An 18,031-nucleotide genomic window follows, 5' to 3' on the forward strand; every position below is an offset into this window, starting at 1 on the left:
TATAAAGAATGCATGAAAATAAAATTGTATTCAGCAACCTGACTTCATGCAAGTAAGATGTGTTGTTAAATTTTCCAAAAAATAAAGTGTGTAAAGTGTAAGGAGTTTCCTGTTAGGGAAACAAATATTTTTTGAAGAAATGTCCTTAAAATTTAATTTAAAAAAAATACTATTTATGTGAAAGAAATGTGAATTAAATAAAACTGCTAAGTTTTACAAAGATTGCGTGAGATTTTTTGAGGAACAACAAGCAAGTGAATTGTAAGTTATGAAAATATACCAAAAATAAATTGATTTATAAGTAGAGCAATTAGCTCTACTTATAAATCAATTTATTTTTGGCACCATAATATTATATACAGGTTAGATATACAGATAAATACCGAAGTACCTAATATTATTGATCTGTGAGAATATTTTGTTTCGTAATAATATTATTCTATAATAGGTAAATTAATAGTTTGAGTTATGTGAATAGTTTTTGATGCAAGATTTTTTGGCATTTTCAATATAAAATCACCATTTATAACTCAGGAACGGCTGAACGGATTCTAATGGGTTTATCCGATTTGTCTCCGCTTGTACTACCTAGGCACAGAGAATAAAGGTATACGGAGTCAGGGCGTCCGACTCCGTCCGCGCGGAAAAATTAAGAAAAATTAAGATATTTTTTTTCTACGTATTTTTCCGGGATAAAAAGTATCCTATTTATGCCCAGGATAATAAGGTATAATTATACCAAGTTTCATCGAAATCGAACCGTTAGTTTTTACGTGATGCCTTCACATACAGACAGACAGACAGACAGAAAGACAGACAGACAAAAATTTATTTAATCACATATTTGGGTTTGGTGTCGATCCAGTAACACCCCCTGGTATTTATTATTTCAATATTTTCAATGTACAGAATTGACCCTTCTTCAGATTTATTATACCTATGTTTAGATTTACCACGAAAAGCGATATCGGCGAAAAACACTGAATCGTACCTACCTGTTTAAACAATAACTTGATGCACTAACTAAGATACTTATGTAATTAAAATTTAAATCCGTAGTATCCTTATGATGATCCTGATATTATACATAAGTACAACGTCTTTGATCTCGTAGCCCGTAGGTAGCAGGTAATTAACCGAAAACGTAAGACAATGTCGCGGTTGTCACAACTCATCGATAGTAATTAATATAGTAATGAATAATGATGAAATACCTAAGACATTAAAAATACGCGCCAGAGGCCCTAAAATATTTTATCAAAAGTGGCTAACAATTAACAACATGGGCGTACACCAGCTATGAAGCTTGAGCTCGTTCCTTTTTTTGTATCCTTGAACCAAAATGACAGAAAATTATAAAAGAAATTGAATGTCTCACATCTCATTATTTTTTTGACCACGCAGGTGACGGTTCCTGTAGTAGAGCAGATAGGTACCTAGTACCTAAGCTATAAATATATTCACCGGCCCTGACATAATATTTGTTCCTACTAGGTACCTATCTACGAATTTAACCTTCCTGCTAACTTTTAAGTTTGTAGCACGAACTGTTATGGGGAGTGAATGAAATCGGTGGTTCGTTAGGTCAGCCTAGGCTAGGTTTTAAATAATATAATAGTTTAAAAAAACTAAAAAACACGCTTTTTATAGAAAACCGAACTAAAAAATAGAAAATTTTATCAAATTAGTGTATTGTCATCGGTCCTCAATCTATACATATAATAAATCTGTAGAAGGGTCAATTCTGTACATTGAAAATATTGAAAAAATAAATAGCAGGGGGTGTTACTGGATCGATACCAAACCCAAATGTGTGATTAAAAAAATTTTTGTCTGTCTGTCTGTCTGTCTGTCTGTCTGTCTGTATGTGAAGGCATCACGTGAAAACTAGCGGTTCGATTTCGATGAAACTTGGTATAATTATACCTTATTATCCTGGGCGTAAAATAGGATACTTTTTATCCTGGAAAAATACGTAGAAAAAAATTAATCTTAATTTTTCAGTTTTATCCATAGACGTTGTTCCGTAGAACCGCGAACACACGTTGCGTATTATTATAGGCCTAGCCGTATTTGGGAATTGGGTCCAATAGATATTTATAAGATTTTATTGTCAGAGGTACCTACTCAAAATGGAGAAATAAACCATCCACGCGAAGACCGACATCCGCGCGGACGGAGTCGCGGGCGGAAGCTAGTAAATCTACAAAGTTTGAACGAAATCTGGCCGTTTAAAGTGGGTCAAAATCGCGCCCAAAGAAGTCGGTTACAAACATACAAACATACAGGTGAAGCTAATATAAAGCGTGTAAAAAAATCAATCAGTGAGCAATTCGTATACTTACCGATTTGCAATGTGAAGAGTTCCGCAGACAAATATTTTGTTTTATTACTAACTATCATCTTTTATTATTACAAAAAAAAACTAATTATTGTATTTAATCTTACGGCTCTACACATAAAAATAGTCTTATTTACCTACATCCCCTTCGTAATGCCGGTCGGCCGCGGCGGTCGCGCACATTCGCACGAACACGCAAAACCACAAGTGTCGTGTTTTCATAAAAAATATTAACTAATATAATAACACATTGATTAATGTATTATATTTTTTTGGAATAGTGAGGTGGGTATATTACATATTTTTTACATAGGTAGGTACTTATTTTACTCTTTTCTGTATGTGGTACTTACTGCTGTTCTGTTGATAAAATAACAACAAGTAATTTTATTACCGTAACTGGATACCGTTATAATAATACCTATGAATAATGAAACAAAGAATATGTTTTTAATATTAATTCGTATGTTATGCTAATTATTGCTTTAATTCTAAGCTTTATAATTCGCTACAAAGCGCGAACGTTTGCCAATCGTAGAGCATAGTACCACAATAGTACCTAGAGACACAAATCACACTCAGCACTTTCTTATGTACCTACTTTGCATTATACACTCAGCACACTTTAGATATATAAACCTAATACTGTGAACCCTTTTTGTACCGTTTGTATTATAATATTATCTGTGCCACTATAAATGAACTTGAAATAATGTTTCAATGTTCAAGTATAAAAGTCGAGTTCAAAAAAAGATAATATGGGTACAATCACGTACAATCGTCCGATGTCCGATGACCGGCTTGCAACTGCACGCAAAAACTTTGTTTTAACTTTTAGCCGTCTTTGACAATAAATATGGAGGTTCTCAATTCGTTCCGCTCTCTTTATCGATTATGGCCCCTTTTAAATTTTAGTCTATTTTTTATATGTCTGTATAGTAAACGCGATAATAGTGTGTAGGTAGGTATCCAAAAATTTGAGACGAAGTGCACTTGTGACTAATTCAATTCTTATTATTATACTTTCCCGCTACTGCAGAGTTGGAATTGTTTATTTTTCGATATACCTAAGTATTCGAAACTTCTTTCTTTATTAGGCAGGCGCCTCCGATATTTTGATGGCTGGACACATATTTAATTAATTATTTAGTGTAAATAAACTGACTTCTCCCTTGGTAAATTGGTTAACGCGTGAGCGTTGAACCGAAGGGTTGGATTCCCAATAGGGACGAAGAAAAACGATAAGTGAAACAGATGTATGAATGCATTATTGCATCTGCCCCATTCCCACTAGAGAACACGGAATTCCATTTTAACAATAACTTCACAAAAAATATTTCTACATCAAAATCGTCGTCCTTTGACACTCACAATTTTTCAACGAGCTACTCTTAGCACAAAGTATCGCGAATACACTCGCTAATCCTGCAGGATTCTGTGAAATAAGTCATTGTTTCTTCTTTATCACTCTTTTACCGCCTGCATTGTGCAAACTCTAGACTCCAAATTTGTCCAAATATTAACGCATGTAGGCACCGTGTGTTGCTCGTAAAAGTCGGATATATTATAATATGCTTATCGATATATAATAATCTAAGAATTAATTATTGTAGCAGATATTAACATTGTTTATAGTAGCCAAGTAGCACTTTCGTACATTTGATTATAGGGCAGTTTTGCTTTTCCTTGAAACTAATCCTTTTTTAAATAAATAAATAATTTAGAACCAAAGTTAATGATCTATTTTAGATTAGTACATATATGGTAAGATAATAATTATTATTTTAAATGAGTAATTGTAGTTTTTAGCTTTTATGCAACAATGTTTATTGTTTACTTATTCTTCGTTTGTTCTGTTTTTATTTACAGTTCTAATATTTATATTGTATGATTTTATATTGCGTTAGGCCAGTTACCTAAATTATCAATTTATCAGTTACCATTTATGACGACTTATGAAGGCTGTCATTGATATTCTGACATTTATTATAACTGCTCTATTTGAAATTTGAACTCAGTATAAAATTAGTCATTCAAATCGAGTTGTTATAAAATGTTACTATTGGTGTACTTTACGAAAGCTGATGATGATGTACGTCGAGATTATAAATATCTTATATATACCTACCTATTTAACTTGTGACTATCATCAGCCGTATGATAAAGCATAAGCATATTATCATTAAAAATGTCTTGTTATTGAGATAATAGTATTGTGAGAACTTAGTCTGCGTATTATGTGGCTTTATTACACAACAGATAAGCATTGACATAATTCGAGTATAGGAGTCATCTTGATAAAGGTTTGTTAGTTTATGACATCTGAGACAATACCTTATTTAAATAAATCTGCAATTGCGATGTCAATTGTAATATCCGTGAAGATAATAGTGTGTTTAATAGAGTTCTTAAACATTTTTTTCCATTATATTATACCTAAGTAATGTTTTATTTTTTATTGAAAACGTTTGCGTCCGTTCACGTTGCGTCACAGATTTTAAGGACGCTGTCACAAATCTGCGTTACTCAAATTTAGGTATCTAACGTCGCCACGTGGTTCGCGGGAACATCGCGCTCACGTAAACATAGCGCATTCCATTTTATAGACCATCTTCATACTTGATATTATTTTTTTTTATATTTTTATTGAAATTGATTCCAGAAGATTACTGGGAACTTTAAAAATTCATTTTGTTACTATTATTAGTAGGTACGATCCTTATAAGTATTTTAGTGTATTCAACCAACTTAAAAAAGTGTGACTATTTTACAACAATTTGAATATGAATTGTATTATTGTATACAATATCGAAGCTTTTTAAGAAATGTATAAAATACTTTTTTAAGAATTATTATCATACATAATATTATATGTTACCGGCAATATATTAAACCCGGCATTGTAAGCAATTCTTAGTAAATGTATGTTATTCCGAGAAACAGTCGGAATGAAATAAATTAAATTCGTTACCACACATTCACATTACCTATATCTTTAAATATGAACTTTTCCTAAGTAGCAAACACATTTGCAAATGTGGGTGGTTTTTGGGGTAGCTATTAACCAATATGAGGTCAAAACTAAAATCCAAGATGGCACCGACGAAAATTTTACATCTTTTCGTCATGGGTGTCATTTTCAAGGAGTTGGAGTAGCTATTAAATAAGTATTAATCAATATGAGGTCAAATCTAAAATCCAAAATGGCGCCGACGACAATTTGACATCATTTCGTCACGGGTGTCATTTTCATGGTTTTTGGGGTAGCTATTAACCAATATGAGGTCAAAACTAAAATCCAAGATGGCGCCGACAAAAATTTTATATATTTTCTTCATGGGTGTCATTTTCATGGTTATTGGGGTAGCTATTAACGAATATGAGGTCAAAACTAAAATCCAAGATGGCGCCGACGATAATTTTACATCTTTTCGACATGGGTGTCATTTTCATGGTTTTTGGGGTAGCTATTAACCAATATGAGGTCAAAACTAAAATCGAAGATGGCGCCGACGAAAATTTTACATCATTTCGTCACGGGTGTCATTTTCATGGTTATTGGGGTAGCTACTAACGAATATGAGGTCAAAACTAAAATCCAAGATGGCGCCGACGAAAATTTTACATATTTTCGTCCTGGGTGTCATTTTCATGGTTTTTGGGGTATCTATTAATCAATATGAGGTCAAAACTAAAATCCAAGATGGTGTCGACGAAACTTTACATCTTTTCGGCATGGGTGTCATTTTCAAGGTTTTTGAGACAGCTATTACCAAATCCCCAATGTAACCGTCGATAATTAGGTATATTTTTCTTACTCCTTTAAAGTAAACTTAAATAAAATAACAAAAACGTTAACAACCACAGTTTTGTAGAAAGTCTTAAATAAAACAATTTTAAAGAACATTGAAATGCATATTTAGAAATTAAATATAAAACGCAACTCTGTGGCAATCATGTTAATATTCTGACAGATATTAGTAACTTTAAATATATTCGCTAAACTTTATTTAAAATAAAGTTTATCTAAAACATTTAAACGAAGAGAATAAAATAAAAAAGAACGTGTGTGCCGAGAAAACGTGTCAGGAGTGAAACTTCTTTGGCGAGATTCATAGATACCAAAATCGCCGCCTTGCTCCATAACGCGACAGTATTACCATGACGCGATCTTGAAATTCGACGACCATCTTGGATTTTAGTTTTGACCTCATATTCGTTAATAGCTACCCCAAAAACCATGAAAATGACACCCATCACGAAAAATGTCAAATTTTCGTCAGCGCCATCTTGGATTATAGTTTTGACCTCATATTCGTTAATAGCTATCCCAAAAACCATGAAAATGACACCCATGATGAAAAGATGTCAAATTTTTCGTCGGCGCCATCTTGGATTATAGTTTTGACCTCATATTCGATAATAGCTACCCCAAAAACCATGAAAATGACACCCACGACGAAAAGATGTAAAATTTTCGTCGGCGCCATCTTGGATTTCAGTTTTGACCTCATATTGGTTAATAGCTACCCCAAAAACCATGAAAATGACACCCATGACGAAAAGATGTAAAATTTTTGTCAGCGCCATCTTGGATTATAGTTTTGACCTCATATTCGTTAATAGCTACCCCAAAAACCATGAAAATGACACCCATGACGAAAAGATGTAAAATTTTCGTCGGCGCCATCTTGGATTTCAGTTTTGACCTCATATTGGTTAATAGCTACCCCAAAAACCATGAAAATGACACCCATGACGAAAAGTTGTAAAATTTTTGTCGGCGCCATCTTGGATTATAGTTTTGACCTCATATTCGTTAATAGCTACCCCAAAAACCATGAAAACCCATGACGAAAAGATGTAAAATTTTCGTCGGCGCCATCTTGGATTTCAGTTTTGACCTCATATTCGGTAATAGCTATCCCAAAAACTATGAAAATGACACCCATCACGAGAAAAAGCCAAATTTTCATCGACGCCATCTTGAATTGTTTTACCCCACCAATCTATTCAACAACCCATAAAAAAGAGGATCTCAGGCAAGGTAATTTTAAAAACATAATTTTAAATTACAAATAATTGGAATAAGAAACTTATACAGTTTACTCATAAAAAGTATCAAATATTTCAAATCACGAAAAAGACAGTGCACGCACAATAATCTTTTTTATTTCGTTTTTATTTTTGGCACGAGGAGCGATACACCCGTCCTTCCAAGAGCGCTTCTGAGCGCGGTCTGACGAACCGCGAGAACAAAATGTATGAAGAAATCGACAAGTATTTTTAATTTAGCTCATTATTGAAATAAAATTTTGATTTAGATTCATAAAAATTACACCATATATAAAGGACTATATATCCCTCAATAAGATATAGTTAAGAAGATAGATTAGGCTCTTAATTTTCCTAAAATGGTACCGGTTTAGACCCCATTTTTTTGCATTTTATGCGTTTATTGTGATGGAAAAAACGTATTTCAGCGACAATTTTGTATGACGTCGTACAATTTTTATAAGATGAACGTAGAGCTGAATATATTATCTTTAAATTAAGATATTACTATGTTCTCACGTGTAATTGCTTTAAGTTAAAATGGTACCGAAAAACAGCGTGTTTTTGTAAAAATACGTTATAGCGTCCTTACTTATAGATTGTACTACCATAGATACACGATTAACTGTTAGAATATTTATCTATGTTGTCTATACTAATATTATAAAGAGGAAAGGTTTGTAATTTGTATGTATGTATGTATGGTTTTCACGCATATACTACTGAACCGATTACAATGAAATTTAGCACATATATAGAGGGTAACTTGGATTAACACATAGTTGGTTTGGTAACACATGGTTTTATCCCGGAAATGGGAACTATGCGGGTTTTACTTTGAAAACTCGGGCGAAGCCGCAGGCGGAAATCTAGTTAATAATAACTAACATAATATCTACAAATACGAAATTGATACCTATCTATTCAATTTATATGTAAAAATAGTTTTTTGTTGTTAAGAATGTTTTAAGTGCATAAATTATACTATCTACGTCGTCCGACGTTTCATCATATTCACATTTTAATTTTACAAATAATAATAATAGAGTTGTTCTGTATTAGAAACGGGAAGAATGGTGCAAGTATTATTCGGACCGTGGGACTATGTCATCATGGCCGCCACATTAATCGCCTCAGTAGTAATCGGACTTTACTTTAAATTCACTGGCGGGAAACAAAAAACAAATGAGGTAAATATTTTTCTAATATAATTAAGTATATATTTTTAAGTACCTAGGTCGTTCACTATTTTATCTGAAAAAATGTATAACTTTCAGGAATACCTTTTGGCCGATCGGAACATGTCTATATTTCCCGTTGCTGTATCATTGATGGCTTCGTTCATGTCCGCCATAACGTTACTTGGAGTATCGGCGGAAAACTATTACTATGGAATGATATTTGTGGTCATAAATCTGTCCTATGGTATTGCGACACCGATCGCATCGCATTTATACCTACCAGTCTTCTTTGGACTTCAGAAGACTAGTACATATGAGTATTTGGAACTTCGTTTTGGGCCGAGAATTCGAATGTTGGCTTCACTGACGTACACGCTTCAAATGATACTCTATAATGGAATAGTGCTCTATGCTCCTTCGATTGTTCTAGAAGCCGTTACTGGTCTAGATAGAGTAATATCTATATTAGTTATAGGATTGGCTTGCACCTTCTATTCTACCCTAGGCGGCATGAAGGCCGTACTATTTACTGACTTACTTCAATCTTTTCTAATGTTCGCTGCTGTGTTCAGCATAGTCATCTTTGCGATGATAAAAGTCGGAGGTCTAGGAAACATTTTTCTCATAGCCAAGGAAGGTGGACGTCTAGACTTCTCAAAGTAAGAAAAATAATAATTATTACAAATATTTAGTATCAATTAATTTGAATATGTATATTTATGTAGGTATGTTACATTTTCAGTATAAGTGTGGATCCTACAGAACGACACACATGGTGGTCCTTAATCATCGGAGGCTTTATAACGTATCTATCTTTAAATGCTGTTAATCATACGCAGGTAGGTAAACTCACATTTTTACCCAAGTTTATATGATGATTACCTTCTAGTAATAAATATTAATGAAAACAATTAATTTGTAGATTCAGCGGTTATTAACAGTGAGTTCTCTATCTCGTTCCCAACAATGTCTATGGTGGAGTTGGCCGGTACTATCAGTGTTGAGCGTCGTTACTTGCACCAGTGGCCTAGCCATTTACGCAGTGTATAAGGACTGTGATCCGTACGTCAGTAAATCTATCACAGCGGTGAGTATTGATTATTACAGAATGCTTATAGTATCTAACAACGGGAATCTGATTTCATTTGACTTTAAAAAATATTTGTAACGTATGGCACACGATTTATTTCCGTGCTCGTTTTGTAGGGACCAACGGCACATCATACTATTATTATAACGGTGATACAAACTTGATATTATAATCGTTATGAGGTTAATTATAAATATCTAAAGAATTTTTATTGTTTTTTCATAATATAAACATAACAAATCACGTCTTGTTTAACCTAGAAAAAAACAAAAGACAGAAACAGTTTTAAGAAGTTGTTTATTCGTAAGTTTAAACCGCATAGCGTATAATTTAATTTGAAATAATATATTCTACGAATAAGCCTAATGCATATTAATATATAACACTTTAATAATGTGGTTCCTAAAGAATTCATTCACGTGAGATTATTTAAATATAGCTTCTTATTTCACCTTAATTAAAATATGTTGAAACCGTAGTTTATTTTTGCACATAAGAACATTTATTTTTGCAAATAATTTGTCTACCATATCTCAACGCTATAGGTAACATTGTGCAAGGACAATTAAAACTACTCAAGGCAAATTGTCTCGTACAAATCAAAATTGTTAACGTTTAATGTGCTAAATTGAAAGCATGAACTCTTCATTATTTCAATATTATTTCAATAGATAGATCAGCTCATGCCCTACTTCGTGGTAGACACAATGCGATCGGTTCCTGGACTAGCGGGATTATTTGCAGCGGGCATTTTTAGTGCATCCTTGTCCACTATATCGGCTTCTTGTAATGCGTTAGCTGCAGTTACCCTCACCGATTATGTAAGCAGGTTAGTAATTTAGGTAAATACTTAAAGATTTTTAGTGATTACATCCCACCTTAAATTTAATAAGGCGAATGTTTTTTTGTATTTCTTTCACACCTGTGTGCGGTACACACAACGGAGAGATTTTATAAGATTATGATTTTTCAAAAGCGAAGGCGGGGGCGGAAAGCTATGCTTTGCTTCGATTTGTATTGTTGATTTTCATATGTAAATTTTTATCACCGCACTATTACACTGGTTAAACACAGCTCTACTAATCTAGATCTTATCTCAAGCATCTGTTTCTTAAGATTCAGAGAGACAACGTTTAAAGGTTATATTGTACAGTACATGATAAGCCTTATAAAGATAATTTCACATGAAGAGACTGATAATGTCTATTTGCAGATGGTGCACTGTACGTGAAGCGTACATAGCATGGCTAACGAAGTTAGCAGCATTTGCATATGGGATGGTTTTTCTCGCCTTGGCGTTTTTAGCACAGTATTTAGGGGGTATTTTGCAAGCAGCTCTAACTATATTCGGAGCGGTCGGTGGACCTCTGTTCGGAGTGTTTACTTTGGGAATGTTTACTACATACGCTACGGAAATGGTTGGTAAATTAGAAAGATTGAATATTTAATATCACTGATATTTAATGAGCAAATAAAATTGGGTAACTCATCAGGGTTGCCCAAAAGAAAATCTCTTAAAGTGAAATAATTTATTTCAATATTTCTGTGAACAGGTTTGTTTATTATAGAAACAAGAATAACGATAACATATTATTTCAGGGTGTTTCAGTGGCTTTACTAAGTGGTATGTCTATGACTCTATGGATGAGTTTTGGCAGTCCACGACCGATGCCTGTAAAACTACCGCTTAGTACGGAAGGATGTTTGAATGCAACCATACCATTGGCTGTGACGTCACAACCTTCAGATTACTTCTACTTGTACAAAATATCCTATATGTGGACGAGTCCGGTATGTTTTTTTTTACTATTTTGATATGGAAACCAAAAAATGTACAAAAAATAGCGGGTTTAATTATATAATGTTTACATACATATAAATATTTCTTAAGTTTGGTGCGAATAAGCAAATATTGTTGAATGTTACTTGGCCTCTTGTCCTATCCGTAATAAGTAGCTACTTTTATACATAGGTAATATACACTTAACTTCCTTATATTTGCTTTGCTATAAATGTGATGACGTCACCAAACGCAAATATTGAAGGATAATAATTCATATTTATTATTTATCCTCCTGCAAACGGAAAGTGTGCAATGACGTATTTAAGCTGTCTTTAAAAACTTTCCCGAATTATAATATAATACTTAGATCCAATTGTTAAAGACGGTAAGGCTTGTATTTAATTTTACGAAAATATGTTTTGTCATTAATTTCCATTTAACATATCAATTAGCAAAAAGCCTGTTCAAATAGGTACATTGCTTATATAAATGCTTTTATTTCGATATAAAATAAAGTGAACGATTGCACATTTAAAATAGTTTACAAAAAATGTAGACTGAAGACCTTGTTAGTTACTTCAACATCATCTTGAAAAAAAATAAGTATATGTACTTAGCTATCGATACAATTGAAAATTTTTTTCAATATAATAATTACCAACACGTACCTGTGACGTAATCTACTGAAACCATTAAAGTTTATATGTGGTTTATATAGGTTTGCTAATATGTAACACACACAACTAAATTGATAGCAAACAGTATACTGTTACCTATCTAGGTTACCTATAGGTATTGAAAAAAATATCTTGTAACCATTAGAGGTTGAATTCGATCGGATATAGGTAGTGGTATTAGGTAGGTACCTACCTCCTAATCCTAAGTACTATAGAATACTAGATTTCCGCCCGCGTTTGCAAAGGAAAACCCGCATAGTTCCCGTTCCCGTGGGATTTCCGGGATGAAAACTATCCTATGTGTTAATCCAATTAACCCTCTATATGTGTGCTAAATTTCATTGTAATCGGTTCAGTAGTTTTTACGTGAAAGAGTAACAAACATCCATACAAACTTTCGCTTTTATAATATAAATATTAGATTTAACTTTTGGCAGATTGCTCCTGATCCTGATTGCTAGGGATTAAGTTTCTGAAAAGTTTATACCTACTTAGCATGTTTTTGCTGATACTTGGCAGAATACTAATGTCTATTCAATAGACTCTATTGAAGTCTATTGTATACTCCATGATAATCATGCTCCTCTACCATGATCTGAAAATGTTTTGTAGCGTCAATAGGAACAATACACAACTGTGTATTGTTCAGGTCGGTTTCGTATGTGTTCTGTGTGCCTAGTGCGAGTTTTCATCGAGTACGAAACGTTACTATCGCGTCTGCGTCACAGCGAAATTTGTATGGGGAATCAAAGCTTCCCCATACGTCCGCTAGGGGCGCTGTTCGATTTCCCATACTAATTCGGCTGTGACGCAAACGCGATAGTAACGTTTCGTACTCGATGAAAACTCGCACTAGACACACTGGGTTCACTGTGTGCCTAGTGCGAGTTTTCATCGAGTATGGGGAAGCTTTGATTCCCCATACAAATTTCGCTGTGACGCAGACGCGATAGTAACGTTTCGTACTCGATGAAAACTCGCACTAGGCACACTGTTCTCGTTGGCGTGGACGTATATGTAGTCAGAAGTATACTTGTTACTAAACACCAAACTATGTTGCTTCGTTATCAGGCTTAGGTTTTGTTGCGTGTTCTGTGAAGGTGGGTGAATAAAAGGGTGCGTAATTGTCCAGATCGGTTTCGTGTGGGTGCTAGTGGTGGGCTCGCTGGTGTCTCTAGTATGGAGACACACACAGCCGTGGCAGCGCGCCGGCCGCCCGCACCCCGACCCCGCGCTCTTCACGCCACCGCTCGCCAACTATCTGCGCGCTAAATATAAAGACGTGGACAATGTACAGGTAAAGTGAAGTTATTTGCTTGTGCTGGTCGCAAAGCAGATTGCTTTTTGTTTTTTTTTCCAGTTTTGATATGCTTTGGTTACACGCAAAAGATTTTTTAAAACTATGCAAAGAATTAATATAGTAATTAATTTATGTTATGGTAAAGTTACAAATGTTGAAATAAGAGAATTTGCAAATTAACAGTTAATACTTTATTGAATTCGCAAACGTTTCGTTTTAAATTCCTTTTCTAGATTTCATGCATTCACTATTATCTTATTAAGCCGCAAGCTGTCTCCGCAGTGTGAAATCTCTTATCTCAATACTACCAATGTTTTGCTTTGAATGCAGTATTTAAACATGAGTTGCTTTTGCTCATTTGCATTGGAACTAATAATTTCGCATGAAAGTTTTATTATTCTACAGATTATGCACAGTTTGGTTATTATTTTAATGTTTCGGTTTTTAAGTGTTATTCACATATTTTGTGACCATTAACATTATGTACTTAAATGTTTATTGGAATAAAATGACAGCGATAACTTCCACAGATGAAAATATGTATATAAGTAATTGTAATAACAAAAATAAACTTACAACAGTGCATCAAGATACCTAATAGTCACAAATATACTGTACTGTACTAAACCCTGTACCTTGGGTATTGCAATTTGCAACAAATGGCATGCATGCATTTATTTATTTAAATTGATATAATACAGCAGTTATAGGTAAATGGGCTTTTTGAGTTTTCTTATCTGTTTTGGCAGAAAACAAATTAAGGGAATAATTATTTAGGTACATATCTTTTCTTTAATGCTTATTGTTGGTATATTCAAGGTTTAATTGGTTTTATTGCTTGTTTTGATTTGCTGATTTTTTCTAGATGGGCTAAGAGAATGTATACTAATCATCTTCTGCCATGCTTCGGGAATTTTGATACCTTTATTTTAATGAAAGGTAAGGTATTTGAAATGAATTTTAATGTTTTAAAAGGCATGCTAATATATAATGTGGTTTAAAAACTCAGGTGTTAATAATTGTTTTGCTTGATTTATGCTTTTAGTTCCGGTTTGCTCCACGTATCGCGAAGATATTTATACTTTCATTATGTACCTACCATTTTAATAATTATTATACATGCATCTACAATGAAATGAAGCTTTACCATCGCGAAACGTGTAGTAAAACGCAAGGTATATAGATAAAGGGTATCTGTAGATTAAAAAGAAAATCTTATTTATATCTGACAATTCTACTCAGTATAAGTATTATAGGTACTTATTTGCATAGAAGTATCAGTACCTCTTTAATTTTGAGAACCTAGTATAAAAGTTACAGTATTCCTAAGCTTGATTGGGAGATATTTTATTATTTAGGTACCTATGTATTTTGGGAGAATCAAGCAATTGGCACGAAATGGGTTTTCTCACATCAGGGAAGGTCTCACACCCTCACAGAAGAACAGCGTTAGATGTAGTATCATGCGAATGCTACAGCGTTTCGTAGGATGAGAAGAAACCGGAGGCCGTATCATTTTCCTCATCCTTCCGGGTCTTTTTCTTTACCGTCATCATGCCTTTTTTCAACCTAAGTATATTGAGTTGAGCAAACGTTTAAGCACGTGATGTCTAAAGGTATGTTCAATAAATTAATGAAAGAAATATATTCATTTTCAGAGCCAACTCCTGCAGAAAAGTGGCAGTTATTGACAGCCTGTATGAAGAAAATTTATAGTTTCAAGGAAATATTCTATTTTGTTAAATAAGGACTCAAACCACTGCACTGCACTCTTAGTATTATTTTTGATATGAAATAACTATAAATATCACTTTTTTTAATTTGTTTCAATAACGGTTTAACCAGAGTTGGCTATAGCGTGTTGTGGCAGTTATATCAAATATCAGCAGTGTTTTAAAGTGATATAGAATGATAGTATGACAATATATTTATTCAGTATGCGTGAGTATGAATATAAGCATTAAAAGTTATAACGAACATCATTTAGGTGCTGAAAACTTTATGTAGTAGACTTGAGACTCGAAATGGTGGTATGGGTTGACCATTTATTATATTAGTCTGTGTAAGAGTCATAAATATGTCAACCTATATTTCTAAAGAGAATAAAAATACTAAATTTAGTCATTAGACAAAAACAGAGGCGGCTCGTGACAAAATTGAATGGGTTGTCACTTGAAATAAAACAACGAAAATAGCAGGATAATCTAGCTAATTCTAGCTAATAGCAGCGTTAGCTGGATAATTTATTACAAAAAAAATGAGCACCACATTATAAATGTAATAAATAAACACTAAAAATTATAAAGTATTTCAAAACGAATTAAATTATTATTTAGCAATAATTAATAATCAGAAAATCCCCGAATTTCCATTCGCGAGCGTATTCATAGTTTTTGTTTATAATATAGGAGTGGCAACGTCGCGGCTCGTCCTAAGGAGCGCTGTGCCAGTGAACTCCCATAAATAATTATAATAAAGTTATACCTGCTCATTATTTAAAATCTATCATAAAAAAACTCCAATACTAATATGAATAAAATAAGTACCTTTACACATTACAAATAAAATACATCATTACATACACTCTTGTTCATTTCATAAGTAACGCGCGAAACAAAGCTTACGGAGCGCTCTCGATTGCGCTCCTATGAAAAAACATTCAGTACATTGCTTCCATACGAAATCCAATAAGAGTGAAAGAGAAATTTCGCCACAGTCCTGCGCGTGAAACAAAAGATTTACTATGGAAAATTGGAAAAATAGCCATTTTCGGAGCGGCGCTCTCAAGCGACGTTGCGCATCGCATGACAGCAGCAATTTCGCGCGACGCGACGTTGCCACTCCTATATTATGTATAAACAAAAACTATGAATAGGTACGCTCGCGAATGCAAATTCGGGTATTTTCTAATTATTAATTGCTAAATAATAATTGAATTCGTTTTGAAATACATACTTTATAATTTTTAGTGTTTATACTATAGAAATTTATCTCTATTCTCTCTATTCATCTATAATGTGGTGCTCATTTTTTTGGAATAAATTTTCCTGCTAACGCTATTGTATTTTCATTGTTTTTTTTAAAGTGAACACCCATACAATTTTGTCACGAGCCGCCTCTGGTTATAATGCATTGTTAACCATCAATATAGTGGTGTTTGTTATGAATAATTAGGTAGGTATAGCAACTACCAGTAGCTATATCTATAATTATGTAGTCTAAAGTTTTGTATAGTTTAATGGTAATAGACGTTCGAATTCGTTTAATCGCGACTGACCATATTTAAATCAACATACTTAAATACGCCTAATTAATTTTTATTAGTTCGTGGACTTTAAACCTAAGCTACGAAACTCAAGACAAGACTGAAAAGTACAAATCAGCAATATAGACCAGAATAAGCAATAGTAGGTAGGTATAATTCATAAATATTTTCTATTTTTGAAGTGTTTTGTATCGCAATTTTTTTAACGAAATTCGAGCGTCTTGAGGGTGTTTAAGATCCGATCACACTAGGCGTAACTGCAAGGCAGCAGCGTAGCGAAGCAACGCGACACGGCAAGCATTAAGAAACCTCCTTTTTTGAAATCGGTTAAAAATAATATTGTTTCTATGATATTGTATCGCACTACGCGCAAAGAAAGGTTGTGTTGCGTCGCACAGACGTCTAGTGTCTACGGTCTAGTGTGTTCGGACCTTTATTGTGATGTTGTGAGGTCGTTAAACGACGGTCATATTCCTAATTGTGTTCAAATTTATTGTGATTTTATTGTTAGTAAGTATCTATGGACGGCTTCTGTTTAACTCATGTGTCAGTAAAAATGATAGATAATTTATTAAAATATAAGGGGGTCAGTTTTAAAGGACATGTCCAAAAATGTATGAACCAAAATGGTGTTTCATTCCTGTCGTTTCTAGGTCATTTTTTGGACACCTTTCTATTATATTATGTATCTGCAAATGGTGAAACCGACCCTTTTTTATTTTTATTCAAGTCATTTTGGTTGAATTTCAAATAATGTTTAAATTAATATCTATTTTAGAATAATTATTATGTAACAGAAATTGCACCAATGTGCAGTTTAAAATCTACTATGGCTATTTTGTAGTCTACATTCAATACAACATAAAATTGCAATTTGATATAAGTAATATTATAGATATAATACCAGTGAGTTTGTACTTAATGTATTTTTCTTTCAATTTACTGCCAACAATAAAATATGATGTTTTAAATAGAATAATTCTCATTCAATATTAAGATAAATACCTATAGAAAGCCATACAATATTATGATCATATTGTGTAATCATAAAATATATAGTAATCATTTCACGTTCCATTTTATATGACTGATATATAAGTTACTACTTTTGACTAGAACATAATATTATTATCATTTAAGTACTTTGGAATATATATTAAATGAAGGTGACAACGAATTCCATTTATATCACCATACCAATCAAATGACCACAAAACATAAACACATTAAATAAGATTTATTTATATTTGTATGTATAGATCTTTATTGTTACTCCGCTATTTGTAGATTAAGTAGATACTTATAAGACAAATGTTATAAAATAAATGCAGCAAAACAA

At 33.2% G+C, this 18,031-nt stretch overlaps 1 protein-coding gene across 1 annotated transcript; it reads left to right on the top strand.

The window, feature by feature from the left end:
• On the top strand, positions 1 to 16,368 carry LOC123693395 (putative sodium-dependent multivitamin transporter). Its single transcript, XM_045638475.1, has 10 exons — positions 1 to 261; positions 8,459 to 8,586; positions 8,674 to 9,236; positions 9,320 to 9,416; positions 9,500 to 9,664; positions 10,339 to 10,496; positions 10,881 to 11,085; positions 11,267 to 11,458; positions 13,260 to 13,424; positions 15,086 to 16,368. The coding sequence occupies exons 2-10, from the start codon at positions 8,470 to 8,472 to the stop codon at positions 15,116 to 15,118; spliced, it is 1,695 nt and encodes a 564-aa protein (XP_045494431.1). The 5' UTR covers positions 1 to 261; positions 8,459 to 8,469; the 3' UTR covers positions 15,119 to 16,368.
• The last annotated feature ends 1,663 nt before the right edge of the window (positions 16,369 to 18,031 follow it).

This window comes from Colias croceus, chromosome 7 (genome assembly GCF_905220415.1).
Source record: "Colias croceus chromosome 7, ilColCroc2.1".
Lineage (NCBI taxonomy): Eukaryota > Metazoa > Arthropoda > Insecta > Lepidoptera > Pieridae > Colias > Colias croceus.